Consider the following 23,986-nt stretch of genomic DNA (forward strand, 5'->3'; position numbering starts at 1 on the left):
TGGATTAGTGAAATAATAAATACATAATATAGAAACATGATTGCACTGACTAAATAAGTAAATAAATAAGGACAAATTTGGTCAATTTAAGCCCTCAATGTTACCAATGCTAAAGAATGTATGTAAAGAGAAAATATGTAATGTAAATGACCCATACAAACACATACATATGAATACAATACACTGTGGCGGTCTATTATACTGTCTATTATAATGTTTACTTCTGCTTTTAAACCAGAGGGAGGCAGTCAAGTATCAAGATCCATCAGCGGTGCAAGCCTAAGAGAAAGTGGCGTCCTCAGTGGGAACTAATGAGAATTCTTTTTCACAATTTGCTCGCTGCAACTGCAGCTCTGCGGTTTTAGTTTAGATTTTTTTAATACAACAATTGCCTATTAAGCTAATGCATGTCTGAGCCACAATGAGGTGTTATACACTGACCAAACTATAAGTAGACCCCCAAGATCATTGGACCATTGGAGGATCAGAGCATTAAAGTTACACATTCACAAAGCTGGAGTCCACCTCTCCTTCAACCTTTCCTGACTCAACAGTAGTCGTTGGGTTACAGAGGACAAATAAAGGCATCCGCTAACCTTTTGAGGACCCTGCAGGAAGGTGCCGCATTGCACAGATTGCGAAGGAAGGCGGCACGGCAGCAAGTCAGAAACCAAACACCACGGGTTCATATCAGTGAGAGGGATTCTTTCTAAATGAGTCTAAACTTCTTTTATTAGTCTAATTTATTAGAAAATGACTGTAACTGGAAATCTGTTTACTTGAAATGTAGTTGCTCTGCCTCCATTGGTTGGCTGGATGTTCAATAATGTATCCAAGCAGATCTTGGATACACATGCAGACTCTTAGAAAGACAATACGAGCGGAGTTAAAGCGCACTCTCTTCAGTGAATCCAGCAGATAGTGGATGATGAATATGATGAGAAAAATCACAGTGGATCGGCAGTCAGGCAGAATTTCAGCTTCAGAAGAAGATGTATTCCTCTGTCGCATTAGGAGGAGCCTTTAAAATTAAAAATAGGCTGCAGCCATGATGACTTGAAGTGACATATTTGGCACAAAAATGTATTCAGGCCCTAAATGGATGAATATTGCAGCAGAGACCACAGAGATTTACTGTAAGGAATGAATGGCTGATGGATATTGAGTGGGCCTTGCGATGACAGTATATTCATCTGTAAGGACTATTACATCTGTAAAGATCTTCTTGACGGTCAACTTAAATACAAGAATAAATAGTGAGCCATCAAAAGGTGTTACCAGTGCTACAGTGATACTTCTGTCACTCTTAACTCCAAAGAAGGTCTTTTTTTGTGTAAAAAACAATGCATTGATGCTTCAGGCACCGACGCATGCATCATGGTTGAATGATCACAGAAGGCATTGCTGAAATCCCACTTCCTGTTTGTCGTTGCTTTGACACTTTGTCCCTGGGAAATCATTTAAAATTGTCACTGTAGAAGAGAAGGGAAGTTGGGATAAGCCAAACCCTTATATTCCTACTGAAATCACCTACAATATTTACCACCTCAAGTCAAAGACACTTTTAAATTTGCAAAGCAGAGACATTCTTCACTTCCAGTTTCCAATCTCAGCTACTAAAATGCACTTGAATGTCAAAATCACACCAACAATACGTGTCATATTATTTATGTTGCTTAAAACAAATCCTACTTGTAAGAGGAGATGATTAGATACCTGTAGTTTTTTAGATGACTTTTGACCAGACTGCAGTATATTTGTTGAGCCACAGAGGGCTTTGAGGTTTAAATGTAATCTTTGACTAGTGTTGTCAAGCAAGACATTTTTTTACACATGGGCTGCATGAATGTGAACTGGAAAGAAAGATGAATTGAAGAAATACACCTTTTGACCATCTAAATAATGTTTAGCAGGCGACGGATTTGGGCACCGCCCAAAAAGAGACACAGATAAGACAACAACATCAACAATCGCGTATACAATAACAGTTTGCTGATTGCTCATACAAAAAACTGATGCATGGTATTACTTTATTTTCCGTGCTACTTGTGGGTTTTTGTGACAAAAAGTTTAAGACAACACATTTTCATCTGAAGTGTGAGAACCACGACAACTTCAAACGTTTGATTACAAGACAAGTTCTGCAGCACCTTTGAAAGTTAAGTGATCTTGTCTTAATATAACCAAACTTGTGTTCAGACAGTTGCTGCAATAGGTTCTGTGAATCTGTGTAGCTTAATTATCAGCTACTTTAACAGAGCTAATGACATACGGGATATGAACCGTGAATCAAAATGTAAAATATTTGAGATAATTAAAAAGATAATTACTGAAATAATTACCAACTTTTTTTTTTACAGAGGCAGTAAGCCAAAGAAGAATGAAATAATTAATTCTACACTAAGGTTAGATTATGGAAGTCTTTAGAAACATTCAAATATTACTTTTACAAAATGATAACCAGCGTAATGACGATCGCACACACACAGAAATTTGTGCGGACGCACACTCTTCCCATCTGGCTCGCAAGACAGATGGTGGCAGTGGGTGATGCTAGAAGCCAAAAAGACAGCTTCAAACACACACACACACACACAAAGAACACTGTGATGCATGCTAAAGTTTACACATGTATGCGCAAATGTTCAATATGGAGCAACACACAGTCCTGGACACACAATATGCAGACAAACACACACTATAACTTTCCCAGGTCAAACATTGGAGATGATTATCGCTATTTGTCAAACAGAATTTCCATTTGAAATGAGTGCATTCCCTACCGAGCATGTGCACTGTACTTTTCAGATGAACACTTGCCGATGTTCTCGTGCTGCAGAAAAACGTCCTTCTCCATCGACGTCTGCAGTGTGTGTGTGAGGCGGCAGTGGGAATGTTGCTCAGGTACATGCATAATACAAGCTGTATGTGTATGCTTTGCAAGGATGTCTGGTTGTTTTTGTCAGCCAGATGGAGAGAGAGCGAGCGACGAGGAAGTATGTACGTGTATTTTTCACATATGCATGAGTAGGAGAGATTTGTGTATATTGTTTGTGTATTATTCATGTGGAAATGTTATGAATGGTGTTCACGTGTCCTAAGAGCTTTCAACTCGGAGAGCCTGGCCACACTGTTCTCGAAGTTTCTTTAAGCAAGGGAGGGGGAGCATGAGGAGAGAGAAAGGGAGGTTGAGAGGTGGTGAGGTGTGTGTGGGGGGGGGGGGGGGGGGGGGGTTCGAGGAAGGAAATGGAGGAGGAAAGAAAATGGAAGGAGGAGAAGTGGGAAACCGAGAGTGAGAAGGACAAAATGTAGAGAGGATGGGAGCGAATGGAGTGTGTGAGGGGGAGCACGGGGTGAAGGAGGGAAACAGAGTGGGAGAGACGGGAGGTTGGGGGAGTTGGAGGGAGGGAAGAGGGATGCTGCATTTTGGTGATAGCACAGACTGAGACTGGAGGAGCATATATATATATAATTGATTTTGAAGACTGGGGGGCATTTCTTCCATGACAGCTGCATTAAAGGTTGAAAAAGAAGAAGAACAGTCAACCCTTCAAAGTATTCATCCATCCACACACACGCACATCACCATCACTATCCGCCATGATCCTCCATCCATGGGCTCTCATCCACTCATCCATCCATCAATCCATTCTTTCCTTCTTTCTTTCAAGCCCGGCTCCACATCTACAACCATCTCCACATTTCAACCCACATAGAACCGCCGGCCCCCTCCTCCATCTGCCTCCTCCTTCCATATCTCCTCTGCTGTCCCTTCCACCGATCCCAGGGGGCATGTGTTTTAATAGCATTCATCTCCCTATATGCTTCTTCTCCGATCCTTCTCTGTCCCTCTCAAGGAGGCTCTTTAGTGTGATGTCAGTCAACATTTACCCCTGCTTCAGCTTTTATTCTTTTTGTTCTCCGGGCTATAAAAAATGTGTTTAAAAAACATCAGTAGGGGATAAACTTCCATCTCTGACCACAGCAAGTGCAAAGTCGCTTCCGTTGTCTCAAGAGGAGAGAAGACATGTGAGCAAACAGACAGGCGTTTAAAGGCTGACTTCTTTTGGTGAAAGTGCGTCTCTTTTTTTTTTGTCTTTGCCTGCTGGACTACCCACAGGCTGTCCTTCCATCCGTCTCAACGGGATGCAATGTTGTTGCCGGGCACAAAGATAAACGGATCCTGATGTGATGTAAGGAATTTAAAAAAAAACTTTCACTCTACTGGAAGGAAAAGGGAGGAGAGAGCAATGTGAGTCAGAGCACAGCAGGCAGAATACTGTGCATTGAGAATGCACGAGGAGAGGAAGAAGGAGATGCTGGAGAGGAACTAGAGATGACATGACCAGAGTCAAGCAGTCATTAAACAGAAGACGAACAGGAGACAGTGGCAGCCACTCTGCCAGGCGGGTGGTGAAATATAGGCCAAGTGAATGGACTTGCCAGAGGGAGAAAAAGGCGCGAAGAGGGTGAGTTCAGAAAGTGGAGGGTATTCGGTATGACTGTGGAGGGTTAAGGGAAGGTTGAAAGACGGTTTGCTGCAGGGTGGACAGTGGACAGAAAACAGCGAGGGACTGTTCACTGTGCGAGCGGCTCCGGGGGCGAGTCAGGAGTGACTGTCTTCATCTCAACTGGGGATTGCATAAGGCAGTAGAAGCTTCAAGATGGTTGCCTGTAAAAAAAATGAGAGCGGCCATGAGGAATACAGTGCAGCCCGGAGACATGTCCTCCAACGCAACGGGGACGTGGGAACTTTAATTGTGACAGCAACACAGCAAGAGGTTCCCGTTAAATATTAACGCGGACAGGCCACTCTTGAAAGAGCTTCTTCCACCACAGAGGAGGAAACAGAAGGAAGAAACACAGCAGGTTTTTCCTTCTAAGGGACAGCGCCCGGAATAGACCAGCTGTTAAATTTGACTGGCGACAACGGAGTAGTTAAGTATAAATGCTTCACTAAATTAGAGACAGGACATAAAAAAGAGTCGGGTTGGCTTTGTGTTGTGTGGAGAGCGGAGTAACCACTGACTGAGGACCTGGACCTTCATCTCGTGTGGGGAAAACAGGGAGGAGAGATCATTGACACCACATCAGGACCAGAACAATTTCTTCTTTTCTACAAAAACAAGTTGTTCCTGCGCTTTGACGGGCCCGGGGGGGGGGGGGGGGGGGGGGGTGTTTGAAGCTAAACCCCATTGGAGGAATCATAAATATTTCCTATTGTCTTTTTGTCCAGGACGGATCGTAACTTTTCCAAATATCTCTGAAGACTCCCTCATTCGGCCCGATGGAGGATTGCTGCCACGGCTCGAGGAAATAGGAAAAAGTGTGGAAACGCTTTCGACATGCAGAATCCCTGAACGGGACGCGGGATGTTCACTTTGCTCTTGTCTCCATGGCGACATAAGAACAATTCTCCAACTTAATTAATTCACGAGATTAATTAGAGACTGACTGCAGTCCGACCTGAATTATAGATTCCCCCACAACGTCATACCAGTAATGCAGGAAGACTCAACGCGGACACACCAGCTGCACGTTTGGAGTGTGTGTGGCTGCGTGGGGGTAAAAGCGTTTGTGTGCGTGTTTTGTGTGTGTGTGGAGGTGTGAGAGCCCAGCTGTGTGCGAGAGCACTTCCAAAGCATTGCCAGCAGCTGTGTGAGCGTGTGTTTTGTGTTTATGTTTGTGCGCGTGTGTGTCGCCTGGATTCTCCTCCCCACCAGCGACACAGCTGGACCTGAAAAGCAGTGGTGAGAGGGGGGGAGGCAGGGATGGGAAGGGGGAGGAGGAGAAGGAGGTGAAAGAAACAAGCAGGACGTGGGGGAGACAAAAAAACGGACAACATGCTCGGATGAAGGGAAGAAGGAAGGGAGTTTTTGGCTGACCACCTGGTGCAATGTGTGGTGAGTACACGTTGTTTTGTGCGCCATCCTGGTTGTCATCGGTGTCATTCTCTGTGTTCATATGTGTGAGTGCATGTGCACTGTTTATCCACCACTGAGCATTTTATCACACTACATCAGAATGCCGGCCAAGGTCAAAGGTTAATGCTCAGTTAGAGGACTAACTATGGTTCAGAGGTATTGTGGTAGTTAGAGTGATGCAGGTCATGTGATCTCCATGTGACGTGTGGATGTAGTGGCTCAACGTGTGTTTTTGAAACCACCAATTGATGTAGGTCACATGATACAGTGTCCATCAGGTCACCTGACTTTGTACCCCGTTGCACTTCATCCTAACTGCTTCCAAATAAACATATCAGCTTATCATAGTGCAAAATATTGGAGGCATTTATAGTTGTAATCACTTAAAGATCTTGTCAGCAATTTTCTCCGTCACATTGGAATTCCTTGAATGAGATTTGTAGGAATTCCTCCGCACCCCCTCGGTGAGGACCTGTAGCTCCTGGTCTTACTGTAAACTTGGCGCAAAGGCAACATTCATACTCTACCACAGCAATGATTGCAATGAGACAATGTGTTTGCACTCTAATATGGTCTGCGTAATATTTTTTTGTGAATGGGACCTTTTTTTTGGAGTGACGGGTGCTTCTTTTTCAGAAACCATTCAGGTCCATGGGACCACATCACTGCGGGACTGTGCGTCGTCTCTTGCTTTTTGCCCACAGTTGATTCAATGGACGGAAAACAATAAGGTCGCCACTTCTTTTGCCCAGCTACACTCCCGCCTGCAGGCATGAAAGAGAATTTAATTAGACGATGACTTTGCCTGGACTTTCTCCTTCACACTGACGCACTATCGCTCTTCCCCCGCTGTCATGAATACAGCACATATATGGAGTCACGCGCTCTTTACAGTAAGCGCACTCATGCTCGCTTACCCTGGGTCATCCTCACAAACACACGCACACACCATAAAAACACTATGCACACATGCGGGGGGAAGCCGGGCCGCGGCTGAGGAGAAGTGACAGTCGCTTCATGGCCAATGGCCTCGTGTTCCAGCGGCGCCGGCCAGTCAAGCTTGTAAGGAGGCCGATGAACGCTCTAATATCGCACGGATCTGGTTCCCGCAGCGACAGTCTGTGCAGCATCTCAGTGTGTGTGTGTGTGTGAGTGTTTGTGCAGGTGTGTGTGTGTGTGTGTGTCTTTCCAGAGAAAGAACTGGAGACAGAAAGAGATTTGGTTCATGTTTGTGAGTAATATTTGTCATTGAATTACTTGAGGCCTCAACGTCCATCATGCCAAGATACAGATAATCCTTTAGCAACTCAACTATTCAAACTCTGTTTGAGAGTGTGTCATTGATACCTGCAATGAATGGAAACAGTGTTTATGTTGTAGCAACAAAAAGTCAATAATACTACAAATTATAATAATTTCCATATCTTGGAACGTAATTAGTTTTGAAAGGTCATATTTCCTCAACATGAAAAGTAAAAGTCAAGAGTATTTTGGAAACATTGCGTGTTTCTACCCTGAATTCAGCAGCATCCAATGTGAACATAGTGACGAAATTCTTTAAGCGTTGTTGTAAGTTGCTGCACCTCATTAACAGCATTGGAATCAGTGCCAGTCAGCTCTAGTAAAAAGATATTTGAGGACATTCAGTACCGGATCTACTCCTCTCACACTGCAGTAGTGAGATAAAAGAAAAGTTACATTGGATTACATTACATGTCATTTAGCAGACGTTTTTATCCAAAGCGACTTACAATAAGTTCATATATGTCTCGCTCATATATACTCGCTTGTTAGAAAGAAATAAGTGTCGAAGTGTAATTACAGGTGGGCAGACAGTTTTTTTTGTTAATATTTCAGAACAAGATTAAATCATTAGCAGAGAAAATCTGCTGCTATTTGAAGCTACACAACTGCTTATTAGTCAGGCTGCTTATTGATTCTTTCTGTGTGCGCGTGCAACCAAAAGGTGGTTTCTCAGTGAGGTGGTGTGTGTGCGCTAAATAAACAGGCAAACCAAATGAATAAAAGCATAATGTCTCTCTATGATAGTTTGTGCAAAACAAACCATTTTACTAATTGTACTATTTAATAAGAACTCATTTAAACCCCTGGAGATTACATCCATCATATTAAACCTCTGCTGAGGCAGACTATCTTCACCCTGAGTCCTGGTTAACAATCAACCAGAGTAATATATATCTATGCATTCAAATCTTACAAAGAAAACCTAAAAATGAAACACAAAGTTTGTTGAAAGCCTTGTTGAAAGCACGATGTTTGCAATAAAGGGCTGTGATATAAAACAGTCCCTCAGAACACTGAAGCTCCTGTACGTCTGCACAGAATAGTGGTTAACAGCTATTTTGGAAACAAAAACAACTGCTCCCATCTACCCAAAGGAAACTCGCTAAAACAAAACTCACATTATTATTACGTCCCTTGGGCTTTCTTCCTGAAAATCATTTTCTTCTTGTTTAATTTCAGGAGCTTTCATTTTCATTCCAGATGTTTCCATTCAATCATCCCTGCAGTGGTTTTAACCTCTCAGCGTCCCAGTGTAATTTCCTCCGTGCTGCAGATCCGTAGGGAATTCATATCACACCCAATATAAGTTAAGTTGACAGCGAAATAAGCAGAGCAGCTATCTGCATCAATTATGATGAACACTATGCACACATTTCATGGGGTAGACTGGATCTTATGGCTCATTCCGCGGGGAAACCGATGTTTATTCCCACAATGCTTCTCTGTATTCCTACTGGACAGCACAGTGTCCTGCGTGATCCGTCTTATAAGACCAACTAATGTTTGACAAGTGCAACTTTAATTCATTGTTTTACATACAATTACTGTAGCAGATACTATAACAGACAAAGCCCATTAAATCTACTCCTGCTGTTAATTCTTCTATTATTATTCTGATAAAATTGGTGCTACGACTGCTGTAACTACTCTAACTAATGTACCACACATCTAATCTATCGCATTCCTGACAATTCGGGAGAGAGATCTCTTTTCTGTTTCCGCCGCAAGGGTCTAAGGATTTCATTTAAATCAAAATATTGGGAAAGCCTGTTCTGAATGGCAGCTCCTTGATACATCCCCAGGATGCCGCTTTATCATGATTTCAAAAAATACATATAATTTTATTACGTTTAATTATTCTTATCGGTTTGAGTCAAAGTACCTAAAGCATCTCAAGACAAAGACGTCTGATTCCTCTTCCACTTTTGAGACTAATGCTGTTGAATCATGGAGGTTTGAATGGCTGAAATAGAATGAATGCGTTCAAATATTAATTGTAAGACTAAGAAAAGACTAAATGCTTGACCTGATAGGAAGTGTGTTCTTGAAGGGAAGCAAAGGGAGTAGAACAAAAAGAGAGTGCATTCTTAGAATAACTGCGCATAAGGAGTAGCACAGCCTAATGTGTGAGCTTGTGATTTGATCGCGGCGTGTTTGCAGATGTGTAGGTATAAAAAAGGAATTATTCTTCATACGTAGAAGAAGCTGCAAGCTTATAACCGAGCCAAAGTGCACATCAATTTGTCAGTTGTCTCCCACGCTCCATGGAGTTGAAATGTAAGCTAACAACTTATTTTTTTGCGGTGTGCCAATCTTTAATACTGTAACACCACCTGTTTTAGGCAAAACTTGGAAATCATTTTGACATTTCTTCTCTTCCTTTTTCCCCTCCGTGGGCTTTTGAGGTGTACCGTGCATTCCCTCTAATTGGGCTGGAAATAATCACATTACACTGTTGAATGGCTGAGCTGCATCAAAAGATAGTGCCATGTCTCTTACTACACACACACACACACACACACACCCCTAGGCTGCTGGAGCAGCTGCTGGATGTTTGCCCAGCGCACCAACAGCATGAAAAGATAAAACAACAAGTGGAGAGCAGAGAGAAGTAAAAAATAGAGCCTTTTTTAGTTTTTAGTACATATGTGTGACAAAGAGTAATCCAGGAAGACGTTGAGATTGTCTGATAACACGTCATAAAACGCTACCCGCTCAATCTATATTTCTCTGCGTAATAATGAAGGGATGTAAATGATTGACTGAATTAGACAACGCAACTGACAAGTGGAGCTAACTGTCAACAGTTTAGTGTGGTGGAAATCCCACATGCTGTTTAAAGCCCAGGAGTCGTTCTCCTTTTAGCACACGCGTAGATATAAATACACACACTGTCCTCACCGTAACCTCCCTTCCTCTCTGCCGATTCCCTCATCATCCTCCAACCTCATTCATTTTTAACTGACACCATTGATTCCATGTCAACACTGGAGCTCAGTGAGGAGGAAGGACTAAAATTAACCTAATTTTTACTAAAAGAAGGGAGAGTCAATTCCTTGATGGAAGATGAATGGGAGCAAGACCAGCAGCATTTCCTTAATAACACTGCAGGCGTTGCCACCACTGCTGTCGATGGGGATGCGAACAGGAAGAAAGGGAAGAGAAAAGACAAAGAGTCGAAAGGGCAAAAGGGCAAAGGGAGGACAACCGTAGAAATGCAGAAAATGGAAGACAGACAATTAGCTATGAGTCAGACAGCAAGAGAGTGAAAAACTTTATTAAATTTTCCACAAATTTTGAATGTTTAAGCAATGCCTAATTGCATGCAGGGAAAATGTGTGTTATTGAAAAGGGGTTTGCATGCAAGCTTTTGCTGCCTTGTGTTAAATCCCCTCATCCCCTCATCTGTCTCTCCACAGGCATCGCGCGCCGTGGTGGTGGGGTTCTGTGATGGTAACCATGGTCCCCAGCAGCCACTATGTCTGCAGCGCTCACGCCAGAGAGGAAGACGCCACAAACGACCGAGAGGAACGCATTTTAGCCGTGCTGGGCATCATCGGAACCGTCCTCAATCTGTTGGTGGTCATATTCGTCTACATCTACACCTCGGTCACATAAGGTTTTCCGCGAGAACTTCAACCGAAGACGTTGATCCGTCCCTAGATTTTCTCCTCACTGCCACCTTCCTCTTTAAGTATTTAGACAGAGTTTGCCGTGCAAGCAGTGAGACGAGAGGGTCATCGGCATTGCGTCCAGCTGGATGGAAGCCATACTTATCTACACCAAACAGCTCTGTTCTGTTAGCTGAAGACTGCTGCCAATCAAAGAAAAGGAGCTGCAGGCAGAATCCTCTGCACTTCCCTCCTATTTCTAAACGGCATGTTCTGATTTTTCTGGACACATCCTCATGTAAAAAGACTGTAAACAGATACGTCTCTGTATTCCCAAAACTAGGGGGGAAAAAAGTGTGTTCGATCTTATGGTCCTTCTTCACTGTGTATTGTGCAGCTTTGTCCCAGAATCAACAATGAATCACTGCCAATTAAATCCATCTTAAAGGTACAAATTCACCCCCGTTACTAAACACCAGTTCCTGTGGTTAGCAGAGAGAAGAAGATTTACATGGACCTAGCGTGTCCCCACCTGAGCACACCAGAGGAGCGATTCCTGGCCGTGCTGGGAATCATTGGCATCATACTCAACCTCCTCCTGCTTGTCTTCGTCTATATATACACCTCCATCTGATAGATTTTGACCTCAACACAGTAAAAGTAACGAGATGTTCTTTTGAAAGCTAACAGCACAGTGTTTGGTTCAACCACACCTGTATATATTCGACCTATTAGAACACACAGGTACAAGGCCATTTTGGGAGGTTTTTACTCATTAGAGGAAGCAATATTAGCTGATAAAAATTATAAATGTTTAAAAACAAATTTAATACAATTGAATTAACCTTTTTTTGTAGGAATCAATGATCTTAATCCCGCTCTGACCAAAATACAGGATTTCTTGCCGTCATTTTGTTTGTTCTCCATGCTTACTCCCCCGACATGGACCTGGCTGAGGTTGGCGTATTGGCCCGCGCAGCGGTTCAGCCCACCATCAAAGACCCCTCTGCGGGAGGCCGGTACGGCGGGATGATGCTCTGTTTCCTGTTGTCATACTTCTGTAATTGGACCTGTGAACCAGGCTCGGAGCAGCGGCAGAGCGGCCAAAGCGCAAGATCGACACAAACCCGCCGAAATCAACACACAAAGGAATGCGGCAGCAACAAGGGAATCACGTTGAGCCGACGTGGATTGTCTGAAAAGAGAGGACACAAAACCGCTTGTCTAGAAACTGATACGGGCACAAAGGACTGGGGATTGGGTTACAACATTTCCACTCAAGGTGCATGTCACAGCGGATATGATTTTAGGCCCAAGCACTGTGAATCTACTGGAGGATCGAACCTACATGAAGCTGACACGCGTGCGGAGACGACTGGCCTGAATCTACACCTCATCCTCGTCATCCTCTTCTCCACCAACAAGCTGACGCCAGAGAAGACATAGACCGAGTGGACCCACGTCGGTCTCTGCACATAGCATAATACTTTTATACAAACACACACACTGACTTCATGTCATACGCCGTCGGTCAGAAGGTTCGTGGGGCAAAGACCAAAGGAGGAGTACCTCCTCCGGTTCTCTAAAATGAACAAGTAGCAACTCGGACGGCGTTGTGAGTCTGATATTCAGGCATCCTAGCATGCTCTCGGCATCAGCATCAGTTTATCAAGTGTTACATTGGGACAGGTTTGCAAGCAGAAGGCGAAATCATAGTAGAAAGTAGAGAGTAGTAGATTTTTGCAAAGTGTCAAATAGTACCAATAAGCATTTCCTTGACCGTGCCAACAGAATGCCGGGTAAACAAGTGGCCGCAATTTCCCTGCACTTACTTACCTGCCTTAGGACTTTCTCTTTCTCACATTCACCTTTGCACCATCACAAACATCCCACATAAGCATTTCGGCATATTGTAATTCCAGTCATATTAATCAAAGAACGGTGGAGCACCTTCTTCAGGTTCCCATTATGTGCTTCCATGAGTTGTGCTACCTGTCAATTCTCCTCTACAGGCTGTCAACCAAACCATGATCTTTTCCCAAGCTCAAAATTAGTTTACTATTTATTGTCTGAACATAAATGAGGCAGGGTGCATGTTTAGCCGTGGGCTCCTGAACATCCTTAAAACATTTTTTTTATTTTCTGTACTAGAGAAGCCCCCATACACACACTTGCTCCTTTGCGTCTCTCTCCACGACTTTAATTTTCCACACATCAGGAGATTCGGCGGTTAGCACGCTGAGATTGATGTGACTTGAAACATTTACTTCCTGTCACATCTAATGACTGTGGAGTGGAACTCTTGGAGCAAACATCCATTTTAAGAACGCACCAAAGCCCATTTAGTTTGCTAGACATCTACTGTCAGACTGCGAGAGTTGAAGCCACAGCTGTGCAGAAACACATTCGAATAGACGCGCTGGAGGTATTTTCCGTTCACTTTGCGCTGCCCTAAAGAGCCGGTTGATGTTGGCAAACTAATAAAATGAATAAGCACAGTCAACTGTTTGACTCAGGTTCACTCAGATACTAGCAAAGGTTTCTTCTATAAAAGTCTCCTTATAACGGATTCACAGGCTGTGACTAATGACTTTGTTAATGATTAATAAATAACCCACTAATGCTTTCTATGTATCAGTGTGAGGCCATCGATATGAACAACTCTGTCTTGTCTTGGGCCTTTTTATAAATGATGTATGAGCTGTAATTTCTTTATTAATGGATAATACATAATATAATATAATGTACTAAAGCAATACAGCTTATTAGAATATAAACATTTTGTATTAATTAATTAAAAGCATAAAGCATTTATTTAGGGTATACTAAGATTAATAGTTATATTACCATTAATAGGGTAAAAGAACAGTACTAAAATATTTGTTTAATAGTTGTCACAATGGATTTCTATAATGGTGCCTCGAGTGGGACCCATTTTTTCACATTGTGTTTTCTAAGCCCTTATTATTTTTTATCGAAACCACCGCAACACATTAATTTTGTACTCTTGTGCTATTATTTTGTGCTATTTATTATTCACAGCTCTTATCCAATCAATTGTTATAGGTTATATTCAATCTCTATAACATTTGCAAAGGAATTAAGAATAAATCTCTGCAGATTTATAGTCTTTCTTGTTGTTTTCTGTAGCTCCGCTTGTGACATCACCTTGATCATTGACTGATAAAAGTCTCATATTTGTCTGCAGTGGCTCTCGATATGGGACACACTGTGTTCTGCTGAAACCAGGTTTAATATGACAAATATAAGGAGGCCCTTAGAGGGCGAGTTCTGAGCACCTTCTGTCCCAATAGACTCTCATCCAACTCCTCGAGTGCACACAAATGTCTCACTCTGAAAAGCAGAACCGTTTACTATGCAGTGTTTGTTATTTGTTTAATGCCTGTTAATAGTATTTTATTTTATCATTGTTCTAGGTAAATAACATGTGCACACACAGTATGCCGTGGAAATAGTCTTCGCCGAGGGGAAAACAGGTGCACCAAAGTGCATCTGGGACTTCTAACCGCTGCCCCGGGCTCAGGTTGTTAACGCAGAACACTGAGAACAACAGAGCAATATTTAAGCACATGCTCCTCTTGGAGTCTGGATTCCCTAAATGCTCATTCTGTGAAGATGAGCCACACACAGACTGTGTTATGTAGAGCCAAAGCGAGGATGGATTCTCATGGATTTTCATGACGCGTGAGCTGAATTGATGTTTAGCCTTGAGAAGGCATATTGGACACTGACTGTCTGTGACTATAGACAGGAGAAAATAATGCAGACAAGCGGATCCCCAAGATAGTTTAATGCATTTCAGAGCAACAAAGAATACGAATATTGAGCTATCTCAGTTTCTAAAAAAAAGATTTGCACGAGATGGTTCAATGTTTTTCCATTTTCAAAACCGATTCCAGGTGTCACAGCACTTTCTGCTTCAGCTGTAGCAAGATGTTAAGGAAAGGTCCGTGCATGCATTAAAACGATCGCTTGTTTCACATTAGTCTTTACTTTTGAATATAATTCATTGATGAATAGGAAGACTAGTGATCTAAGCAACTGCCAGGTGTAAGAACGAGTGAGAAATTCCCTTTAACCAAAGCTTTGTGTGACGTGCTGATTTACTGAGAAACATTCAAAGAGAGTGTTCAAGCAAAGCAAACTGTAGATTGTGAAATGGAAGATGCGTGGAATGACCCCACAATCACCACACTCAGTTTGTTCCAAACAACAAATGCTTTGAGATATGGTGTACTTCTATGTATTGTTTAAAATCGATAGCTATAAAATAAAGAGGAAAAACACCACTTTTAAAGAGTTTCACTGATGGTATTTGGTATTAAATGCTATCTAGATCCTATAGTCAGGTTTGGCAAACATCTTAACTTTTGCAAGTTAACTAAATCCTAAATGCCATTTGACTATAGTTTTAAAATCACCTTTACATGTCAAATTGCACTGAATTTGAAATCATTGACAAATGAGGGGTTTGCATCATTATTTTTGTTGGCAGCTCACTTTCTACACTAACTCTGAGCTTGGGAAGGTTTATGATCACATTTCCTGTTTCCATTCTCATACTTGTATCACCTGGGATTTTATCCTCATGCTCGATTGCTCTTGTGTTAAATGAAATTGTGTAGCCTGAAAGTAAGTCCTCTCAGCTGAGAAGATAATAAAGCTGAGCTCCTCCAAGTTCAGTCCTCTCGTGAAGTCCAGTTGCGTGTTCACTTTTTAACTGTTCATCTCCCTGATTCAACTTGAATGTGTGGCGCTTTTGTTCCCTTCAACTCCTCCAATGGGTTTTTCCCTCTTTGTTTTACTCCTCCGGGCCAGTCAGCGGGATGCATCCTAACTTCACGTCGTCCTGAATGCTCTATCGGTATGAAAACAAAGTGCATCACTCACGCAGGCACGGCTCTTCTAAAGCAGCATATCTGCTTTGGTAGACCTGTGCCGCTGTGTGCGGCCACGCTCGGCCGGCCAGATGAACTAACAGCGTGTCCTCAGGCCCCCCATGAGACAGCCACTGACCTGGCTAACGTGGGTGGCTGGCCTCCTGTGCACACACCACGTGCACTCAAGACGCAGTCACAGAGGACCCATGCACACCACGGCCCGCCAGCACGTATCTGACTACGGCCCCGCATGCATAATCTAGTATGATTTAATAATCTAGTGTATCTTTCCGCTCTTCCCGTTCTCCCTTACCCCTCTGCAACCTCTGCACCGCAACCACTCACGAGCTGTCCTCGGCCTGGTCCATTGTTTGCCGTGTTCCTATTTCAGTCTGAAGTCAGTTTGCCCGCTCGAGCATGAATCCCATCAGTGGCTCTGAGCCTGCAGGCCACTGTCACTGGGACCGGGAAAGATGTTTCAACGTAAACAGTGATATAATGTCCCGCTTGCCTTGTTGAGTGGAGGAAAATAAGCACACAGTCACATTTGTGTTGTTTCTAACCTCGTTCGTAAGCACCCTGGTCTTTGTTTAACGCACAAGCTACAGTGTGTGTGGGCGCACCTTTTCATTTTCATTTTGAACGATCATTTAAGCACATGTTGAAGATATGAATCCAGCAAATGTGTACATACAAATGTTGATCAAGAGGGAGACTTATGCGTTGACCCTCTTTCTTTCCATTCAGGTTTGCAGCAGTTAGACATTATTTTCTAACAGTTTTTAACAAAACAAAATCTGTTTAGCTTGATAGCTTCCAGTTTAACTATTTCCTAAAGGAATGGATATGTTGGCGTGACAAGTACAAATATTTCTACAGGGACATTTTTTCATTAATTATCCGAAGAGGGAAATGTTATCCATCACACTTTAAGACACAGAGATCATAATAATAATGAACAGACACAGACGCACGATACGACTACACTAAAGCCTCGTCACTCCCTTAGTTACACACTGAACACACACTCCACTCATGGTTTCATTATGGGGACATTATATTAATTTCCTGGAGACTTACCAGCCTAACTGCCACCAGCCGACATCGAACCATTTCTGTAAACATTGACCATAACCGTAACCGCAACTTAAACGAATAAATTAAAAATATGACCATAAAGAGGCAGCTGTGATCCCAGCATGTATGACCAGCAGCTTTTTGGCCCTGTGTTACACTCCGTGTCATTAACTGCAACGCAAAACACAACAACGTGTAGGTTCTTCAATAATTACAGTATAATTAGGATTATCACACATTTAAAGTATTCCTGCTTTGCTTTCACTACTTTACGTAAGTGAAAGATCTGCATACTTTTTCCACTATTTAATTACACAGAATGCAAAGCTAAAAAAAATTATGAATAGCAAGTTCAGGATTGAAGAGTCGGAACAAGAAAGTTGCATGTTTTACTACAGTGGCCCACGTCTGTATCCATGGCGCCATCAGGTGGCTAAAATATGTTGTGACACTAAAAGGGAATCTTTTTTTCCGTGAGTGGAAACTATAGGCCGATTATATTTGATATTTCCTGTAGATTGACTTAGTTTATGAGATGTGTCTTCAATATGAATACCATGTATGTGTTCTTTTCGGCTTGTCTCATGGTATTATTTTTTAAAATAAATTATGTTCTTTAATTGAAAGTTATTCCATTCTTCAGAAGTTTTCAAGTCTCCCCACTTTTTCTTACATCTAATGCCACCTTAGCTGAACCATCCGGATCACCTATTGGCTCTTGCTTGTGGCTTGTTTGTGTGTTTTTTGACGCCAGTGAAAACATTTTAAACATTTAAACGCATTCAGGTTTCCAACAGAAAATCTTTATATTAGTACGTATTATATTTGTTAGAATATTTACACAAAAAAACATTATAGGCTGAATGCAAGTCTGCTTCTTTGACCTCCAACAAATATTGAGATTCACAAAAAAAGGACAGTGAGTATTTCTTTGTGAAGTGTTAACCAGAAGGACAGCTGTAGAAGATAGAAAGACAGAGGATCATCTCTTTACAGTAAAAATCCCCAGAGAATCCTGACAGACAAAAACATCCTAAGTGTGGCTGTGGATTTCACACATATTCTACAGTACAGGCGTTGTATGATTATTTGAACTTTTGATGTTGATATCAGGTAGTATTTGACAGCTGGTGATGATGTCAATCTTTTCGGACACTGCCTTCAGGTCATCCAGGATTAATCGGATGCTGTGGGACGCATTGATTATGGCGCTCTGCGATGTATTTAGCTGAGCTGTTGCACTTTGAACCTTTCAGAAAAACAATCAGAAAAAAAGGAAAGAAAGTAATTTCCAACCACACCAATTGGCTGTTACAAGTTGAGCATCTTACAAACTCTGTTGTAGCGCAAGTAGCATCCAACACGTCTACATACCTCTTTACAGGCTGTTCCATAAACCTGCCGTACCATTTGCCCAACGTCAGAATGCAGCCGACTGTTAGATTCCTGCAGCTTCTGTTGTAATAGTGTGTCACCTGGAAAAACAAGACATTAAAACCCGTTTTGTTACTCACTTATCCATTATATTGATATCATTTACGACTAGATATTGATTTCAATTAAATGCGAAGCCTGGTAATACAAAATATAAAAACATGATCATTCATCATCGCATTTATCCTTCTATATTTTAGGATAATGAGTAGTTTGAACCTGGAGGCTCATTTCTGACCTTTGTCATAAAGGTCGATTCCACATCATCTAAACTGCACCAGTTTTAATAAGTGAACCAAGCGTGTCGCATATAGCCAACATTAATACGTACAGCCAGGTGACGAAGGCCATGAGAAAACAGAAAGTTGACCCCTGAGTGGACATCGTGTCACTCTTTAAGTATCAAAATGAAGGACTCTAATCCCGACGTTGCGTTCCTCACCTTGTGGTCTGTGTGTGGGACTTGGCCTGTCCTCCACTACCGACTGTATATCAGGATGGTCCCTGACTACTATAAGAGGGGGAAGGTCTCTCCTCAGCACGTGGGCGCTGTCCTGTCTAAGCGAGGAGGCTCGGACGGCCTGTTGTCCGCCCTCCTCCTCCTCCTCCTCCTCGCTGTCAGTTTCAGACGCCTCCCCGGGAACCTGCCATCACCCAACACATCAGAGCAGATTGAACCGATTAATGACGACAGGGGAGGAAACATGCGTCATGTGTCATCTCTGTAGACTTGCGGACATGCAAGAGAACCTTGGCTCCGACTGGGGCGATTTGCGGAGGAGACATGGAGGTGATGTAGACTTCATCATCGGAGTCCGTCTCCGAAGCCTCGCCCTGCACCACTATCTGGTACCCGCTGGACATGACGACGCGCACCAACACAACACAAAACGTCTCCGGCTAACGGTACGATGAAACAAACTATAGATTTCAAATGTAGCTGACTTTAATGCTAATGATAACGATAAGTTATCTTTTCTTATTGATAGTTAAGTCAAAGGGAATTTGTAGTATAATGTAAGCTAAATTTTAGTCCAAGTCCAAAATTCAAAAGACTGTCAAACCTTCTCTGTTGATAAAAAAGTACAAATCACATGAGCATCTAGGAAGTGGCTTGTTTACCAAGAACCAATCCGGTGTGAGGTAGGATGTCACCTGATATATGACGTTTCAGACAGTGATTCATACGCATGCGTAGTATTATCCAGAGTTCGCTTGTAATCTAATCCGCGTACACCGATATGCAACATTAGGTTGTTAAACGGTTTTAATCCGGTTCCATTGTAGCAGATTTATCGGCACCCTCCACACGAGAGCTTCTATATATTTATCATTTGATGTATAATATATTCTTGTTGATATGGTAAAGCATGTACTCCTAAAGGATATATTTTCACGCCACGACAGGGAGAAAGCTGCTGCTAACTCCGCCCGTGTGAACCGCGGGTGAAGTTTCCCTGGTATTAATACCGAGTGCATCCCAGGAAGCTGACTTCTGTTTATTTTGTGTAGCCTACAGACAGTTGACAGGTACAGTATATTTAACTGTTCTCCCTTTAGATGACTGCATACTATGAAACGTAGAATACTAGACGCATTGCTTTGTCCCAATTCTCTGTCATATCGAGATATGAACCACTATCTCTGGACAGTGACAGCAAACAACACAAGCTAGCTTCCTGGCGCTAACAATGAAGCTAACGTCAACGTCATTGAAGGTTTTCACCTGTCACCACGCGAAGGGAAACTGTTTTCCTAAAGCGTTACATTGAGCTGCGTAATCACGACTGTTTGTTTGGCAGGAATGGCAGACGAGTCTCTGTTTGACTTTCTCCATATGGAGATCGTGTCTCATATTTACAAGGAGCAGCAATCCGGAAAAGAAGAGATGGACAACAAGGTCTGTTCAGCAAAGGCATTCATTAGTCAACTGACACGGAAGAACCGCAGCTTTGAGATCAGTTAACTAACCACTTTTATTCGCGCATATTTACAGCTAGAAAACGCCCAGATTTTAACTTGTACGACGTGTTTCCTTCTCCCAGGACTCAAAACACAACTCATCACTGCATTAGAACAGTTCAGCTTTCACAGGCCTCACTAATGCACCTTGGATCTATTTGGTCCACTGAGCAAATTGACAGCTTTGGTTTCTTCCCTTCAGGACAGAGCTGTCTGTGTGTCTGTCCTAGAAAGCATGGGCTTCAGGGTGGGACAAGGACTCATCGAGAGGTAGAGAACCCCACATCCACATGTATGTCTAACGCCGGCTGCTTTGAGACGTGCATCCTCTTGACCGTCGTCTCGTGTCTGTGTTGGTCTTTGCTCTGCTAAGGTTGACCAGGGACTCTCCCAGCTTCAAAGATGAGTTGGACGTGATGAAGTTTGTCTGTAAAGACTTCTGGACGAAGGTGTTCAGGAGGCAGGTTGACAACCTCAGGACAAACCATCAGGTAAACTCAACTTCCCCGGTTGTCTCCCCCCCCCCAACAACAATTTCAACCTCTCTTGTGAAAATGCGAGTTTGTTTGTGATGGATAACCTCCATGTCACTATATCAAAAGAATGATTCAATCAAACTCAATGAAGGTGATATTGAACTTCAATCCCTATGGATTATGGGAGGAGTCCTTGCTGCTGAATTGATATTCATGCATTCAATGCATATATGTTCAATGTTTGTTACTAAACATGCATTTCATTCCGGCCATAGGGTACTTATGTCCTGCAGGACAACACATTTTCTTTGCTGACTCAGCTCTCTAATGGAAAACAGTACCTGGATCAGGCTCCTAAGGTTCGTATTCTCTGCCTCTCTCTCTCTCTCTCTCTCTCTCTCTCTCTCTCTCTCTCTCTCTCTCTCTCTCTTGTTGTTATTTAAGCCAAAGAAATCAGAATCCATCTCATTTAAAGCTAACGCCTCTAATTTGTGTGGGTTTTTCCACAGTACCTTGCTTTTTCGTGTGGCATTGTGAGAGGAGCTCTGTCTAACCTCGGTCTGGACAGCGTGGTGACAGCTGAGGTCTCTGTAATGCCATCCTGTAAGTACCACCAGAATGTTGTTGTTGTTCTTTTTCTTCTTCTTCTTCTTCTCCTCCTTCTCCTTCTCCTTCTCCTTCTCCTCAGACTGGCTGTAACCAGTCCAGTGTTTACAATACGTCCACACACGTGGCTCACCCCTCTTTCATTTTGTCCTGGCAGGTAAATTCCAAGTGGTGGTCCAGAAGTTGTGATGTGATCTTCTGTGCTGGTACCCAGGGGAGCAGATGACCAGACCCATGTGGGGTTGTGTTAATCCTACAAAGGAGGAAAGTAGTTCCTGTCCAATCACAGAGGGAATCAAACACCAACCTAATTTCCTCATCTGGGTCAAACAGGTTCTGCTGACACGCTACCTGTGACAGAGCAAAAAGGCTTAGCCAAAGCTAACTCTTTAATTGTCGTACTCTGACACAGGACAAGATTTGTTTTATTCCCTTCTCATTTTGATTTTGATTTCCTATTTGATTGAATCGTTGCATGATGGTTTTCATTAAAGAAGTGGAGCCTGGCCCCGACTGACATTGAAAATATTATCCGTCAGTGAAATCGATACAATAATGTGTATGTAGTAGATCACAAAGTAAGTTAATATTCTATGTAACGCGTCGTAATGTGACTGCCCACATTGCGAGGACCGTCTTAAGAAATAACTGCCAAGGAATAATTGAAAAACAATTTAAGACAAGACACCAACTCCCGTACCAGATATTTTGGCATAAATCCAATAGCTGGTGACCCTTTGACAATTATTTTACCTGGCACATCATAATTCTTGTCAAACACTTGTTTCTCTGCAGACACACAGAATCTGTACCTAGTTCCTGGTGCTTTGTTCTGCCTCGTAGCAGATTGCCTTTAGGACACGGCTGTTTCATGTATGATGGTGGTATTTAAGTTAGAAAATCTGCAAAAAACTTTGTTTAATTATGTTATATTATTATTATTGTAAGTTTCTAGGAATGTCTCAAATACAGATTATTCTTTTTGTACCAAAATGGAACCGTTTTTTACAGCATTGAGTTGTATTGTATGTAGCATTGTGATTGTCCGAGCCTACAGTAAACTGCACCATGGACTTATGGGTTACATTTTTCAACGTTTCTTTGCTTTATATAAAAATATCATATTAATACTAATCTTGCTGCTGTTTTAATTATACAATTTTCTAACTCAAAAATATTGTCCTAATCAAACAATAATGTGACACAAATCCCCCCAAAACGAGGCCTGTTGCACACAAACAATCATCACACTGGTGGATGTTGTTGCTTATTTGTGCCACTAGGGGGACACATGGAGCTCCTTTTTTATGCACCTTGTTTTACCTACGAGCCAATGGCAACATGCTCCTTCAGCTCTGTAGTTGTTCTTTCTGAAGAACCTGAAGTTGACACGGTTGGTTGAAAAGGGCCAGGAAATCCCATCCTTGTGTATTTCTTTGCACAATGTTTGGTACGACTAGTTATTCAAAATCGTTGTAGTCCATTCATTATTATAGTTAATGCACAATAGCACAAGATGTGTACATACCCTTTGCATATTCAAAAAGAATTTAAAAGACACGTTGATTTTTAAGTTTTCCCGGATTCCGTCAAACCCAGAATATTTTACACATTTGATCAATTCTTGTATTTTCGAATAGCACAACGTGGACGTTATTGCTCTTGCTTGTTGTGTGGACTCTGCGGCTGCTTTAATTTTCCGCTCTGCTTTAATTGCTGTGTTTCAGATTTCTAATGCCACCGGTGTGATACTTTTACACGACAAAGGGTCTTTACATGTAACTTTATCCTTTTAATACGCCTCCAATGTGACTGGCGCTCAGCCTCGGCCCTGAAAAGCTACAGTGTGGATGCTGCTCGTACCTCTGGAACAACGTATCGTCTATATTAGACACCACACAGAGGGAGGACTTCAATATAGAAAAAGAAACTTCAGTACTTCATCTGACTATATGATATGATATGCACTTATAATAAATTACATTGGAGCAGAATAAAAGTGACGTGTCCTTCTCATGCACATCTATTGTCAATGAAGTTATTGCATAGCTGAGGTTTGACTGAAATATTATTTGTGGCATGAAATCATTTGGATTTAATATTCTTCCCTCCAGCAACACACAAATTCCCCACATCTGGTGCCACGACACTGAAACAACAGCCACTCCACTCTATTGGTTCACTGATCCCACCATGTCGCACAGATGAGTCGGGCTGCATCTTCTAGAGGCACTCCACCGATTTCCATCCGGCATGTGAAAACAGTTGTGAAATGGCTGCAGTGGCTCTCGGGGGAGCATTTAATAGTCTAAGAAAAGAACGCCGTTGATGTCATCGCGGTGGAATAGACGTGGGGGTTTGAATAACACTGTTTGTGCAAAAAGTCTGCATTACAAACAGATGGTATTGAGTTTGAAAGGGTCCAATACGAGCGTCGCCGTTTGTTGCATTATGGGTAGTCTAGAATCCAGATGCAAGGGATTAAAAGTCACGATGCCTCGGTTTATGCTGCATCAGTTCGGGTCACTCTTTCAAAAGTCTTCTTGCAAGTCCTCCTGACTTCATGGAAAAAGCAATACTACGTTTCCTTTACTATGTCCTTAACTCCTTTGTCTAAAACGTTGGGTGGGTTGTGCCCCTACTTGCTTATGGCCCTCAAGACAAGAGTTCTTGAAAGAGATTCAGAGAAC

General features: G+C 42.4%; 2 protein-coding genes across 2 annotated transcripts; one reads left to right on the forward strand and one right to left on the reverse strand.

Moving 5' to 3' along the window:
- Positions 1-17,599: 17,599 nt before the first annotated feature.
- On the reverse strand, positions 17,600-19,387 carry bloc1s3 (biogenesis of lysosomal organelles complex-1, subunit 3). The gene is made up of 4 exons (XM_040179579.2): positions 19,003-19,387; positions 18,695-18,896; positions 18,193-18,293; positions 17,600-18,067 (listed from the first exon to the last, which is right to left on the reverse strand). The coding sequence occupies exons 1-4, from the start codon at positions 19,114-19,116 to the stop codon at positions 17,882-17,884; spliced, it is 603 nt and encodes a 200-aa protein (XP_040035513.2). The 5' UTR covers positions 19,117-19,387; the 3' UTR covers positions 17,600-17,881.
- On the forward strand, positions 19,022-23,295 carry trappc6bl (trafficking protein particle complex subunit 6B, like). The gene is made up of 8 exons (XM_040179580.2): positions 19,022-19,158; positions 19,660-19,782; positions 20,055-20,152; positions 20,417-20,484; positions 20,588-20,705; positions 20,966-21,049; positions 21,200-21,293; positions 21,454-23,295. Exons 3-8 carry the CDS (start codon positions 20,057-20,059, stop codon positions 21,483-21,485), a joined length of 492 nt encoding a protein of 163 aa, XP_040035514.1. The 5' UTR covers positions 19,022-19,158; positions 19,660-19,782; positions 20,055-20,056; the 3' UTR covers positions 21,486-23,295.
- Positions 23,296-23,986: the final 691 nt, after the last annotated feature.

Source organism: Gasterosteus aculeatus, chromosome 1 (assembly GCF_964276395.1).
Source record: "Gasterosteus aculeatus chromosome 1, fGasAcu3.hap1.1, whole genome shotgun sequence".
In the NCBI taxonomy this organism is placed as follows: domain Eukaryota; kingdom Metazoa; phylum Chordata; class Actinopteri; order Perciformes; family Gasterosteidae; genus Gasterosteus; species Gasterosteus aculeatus.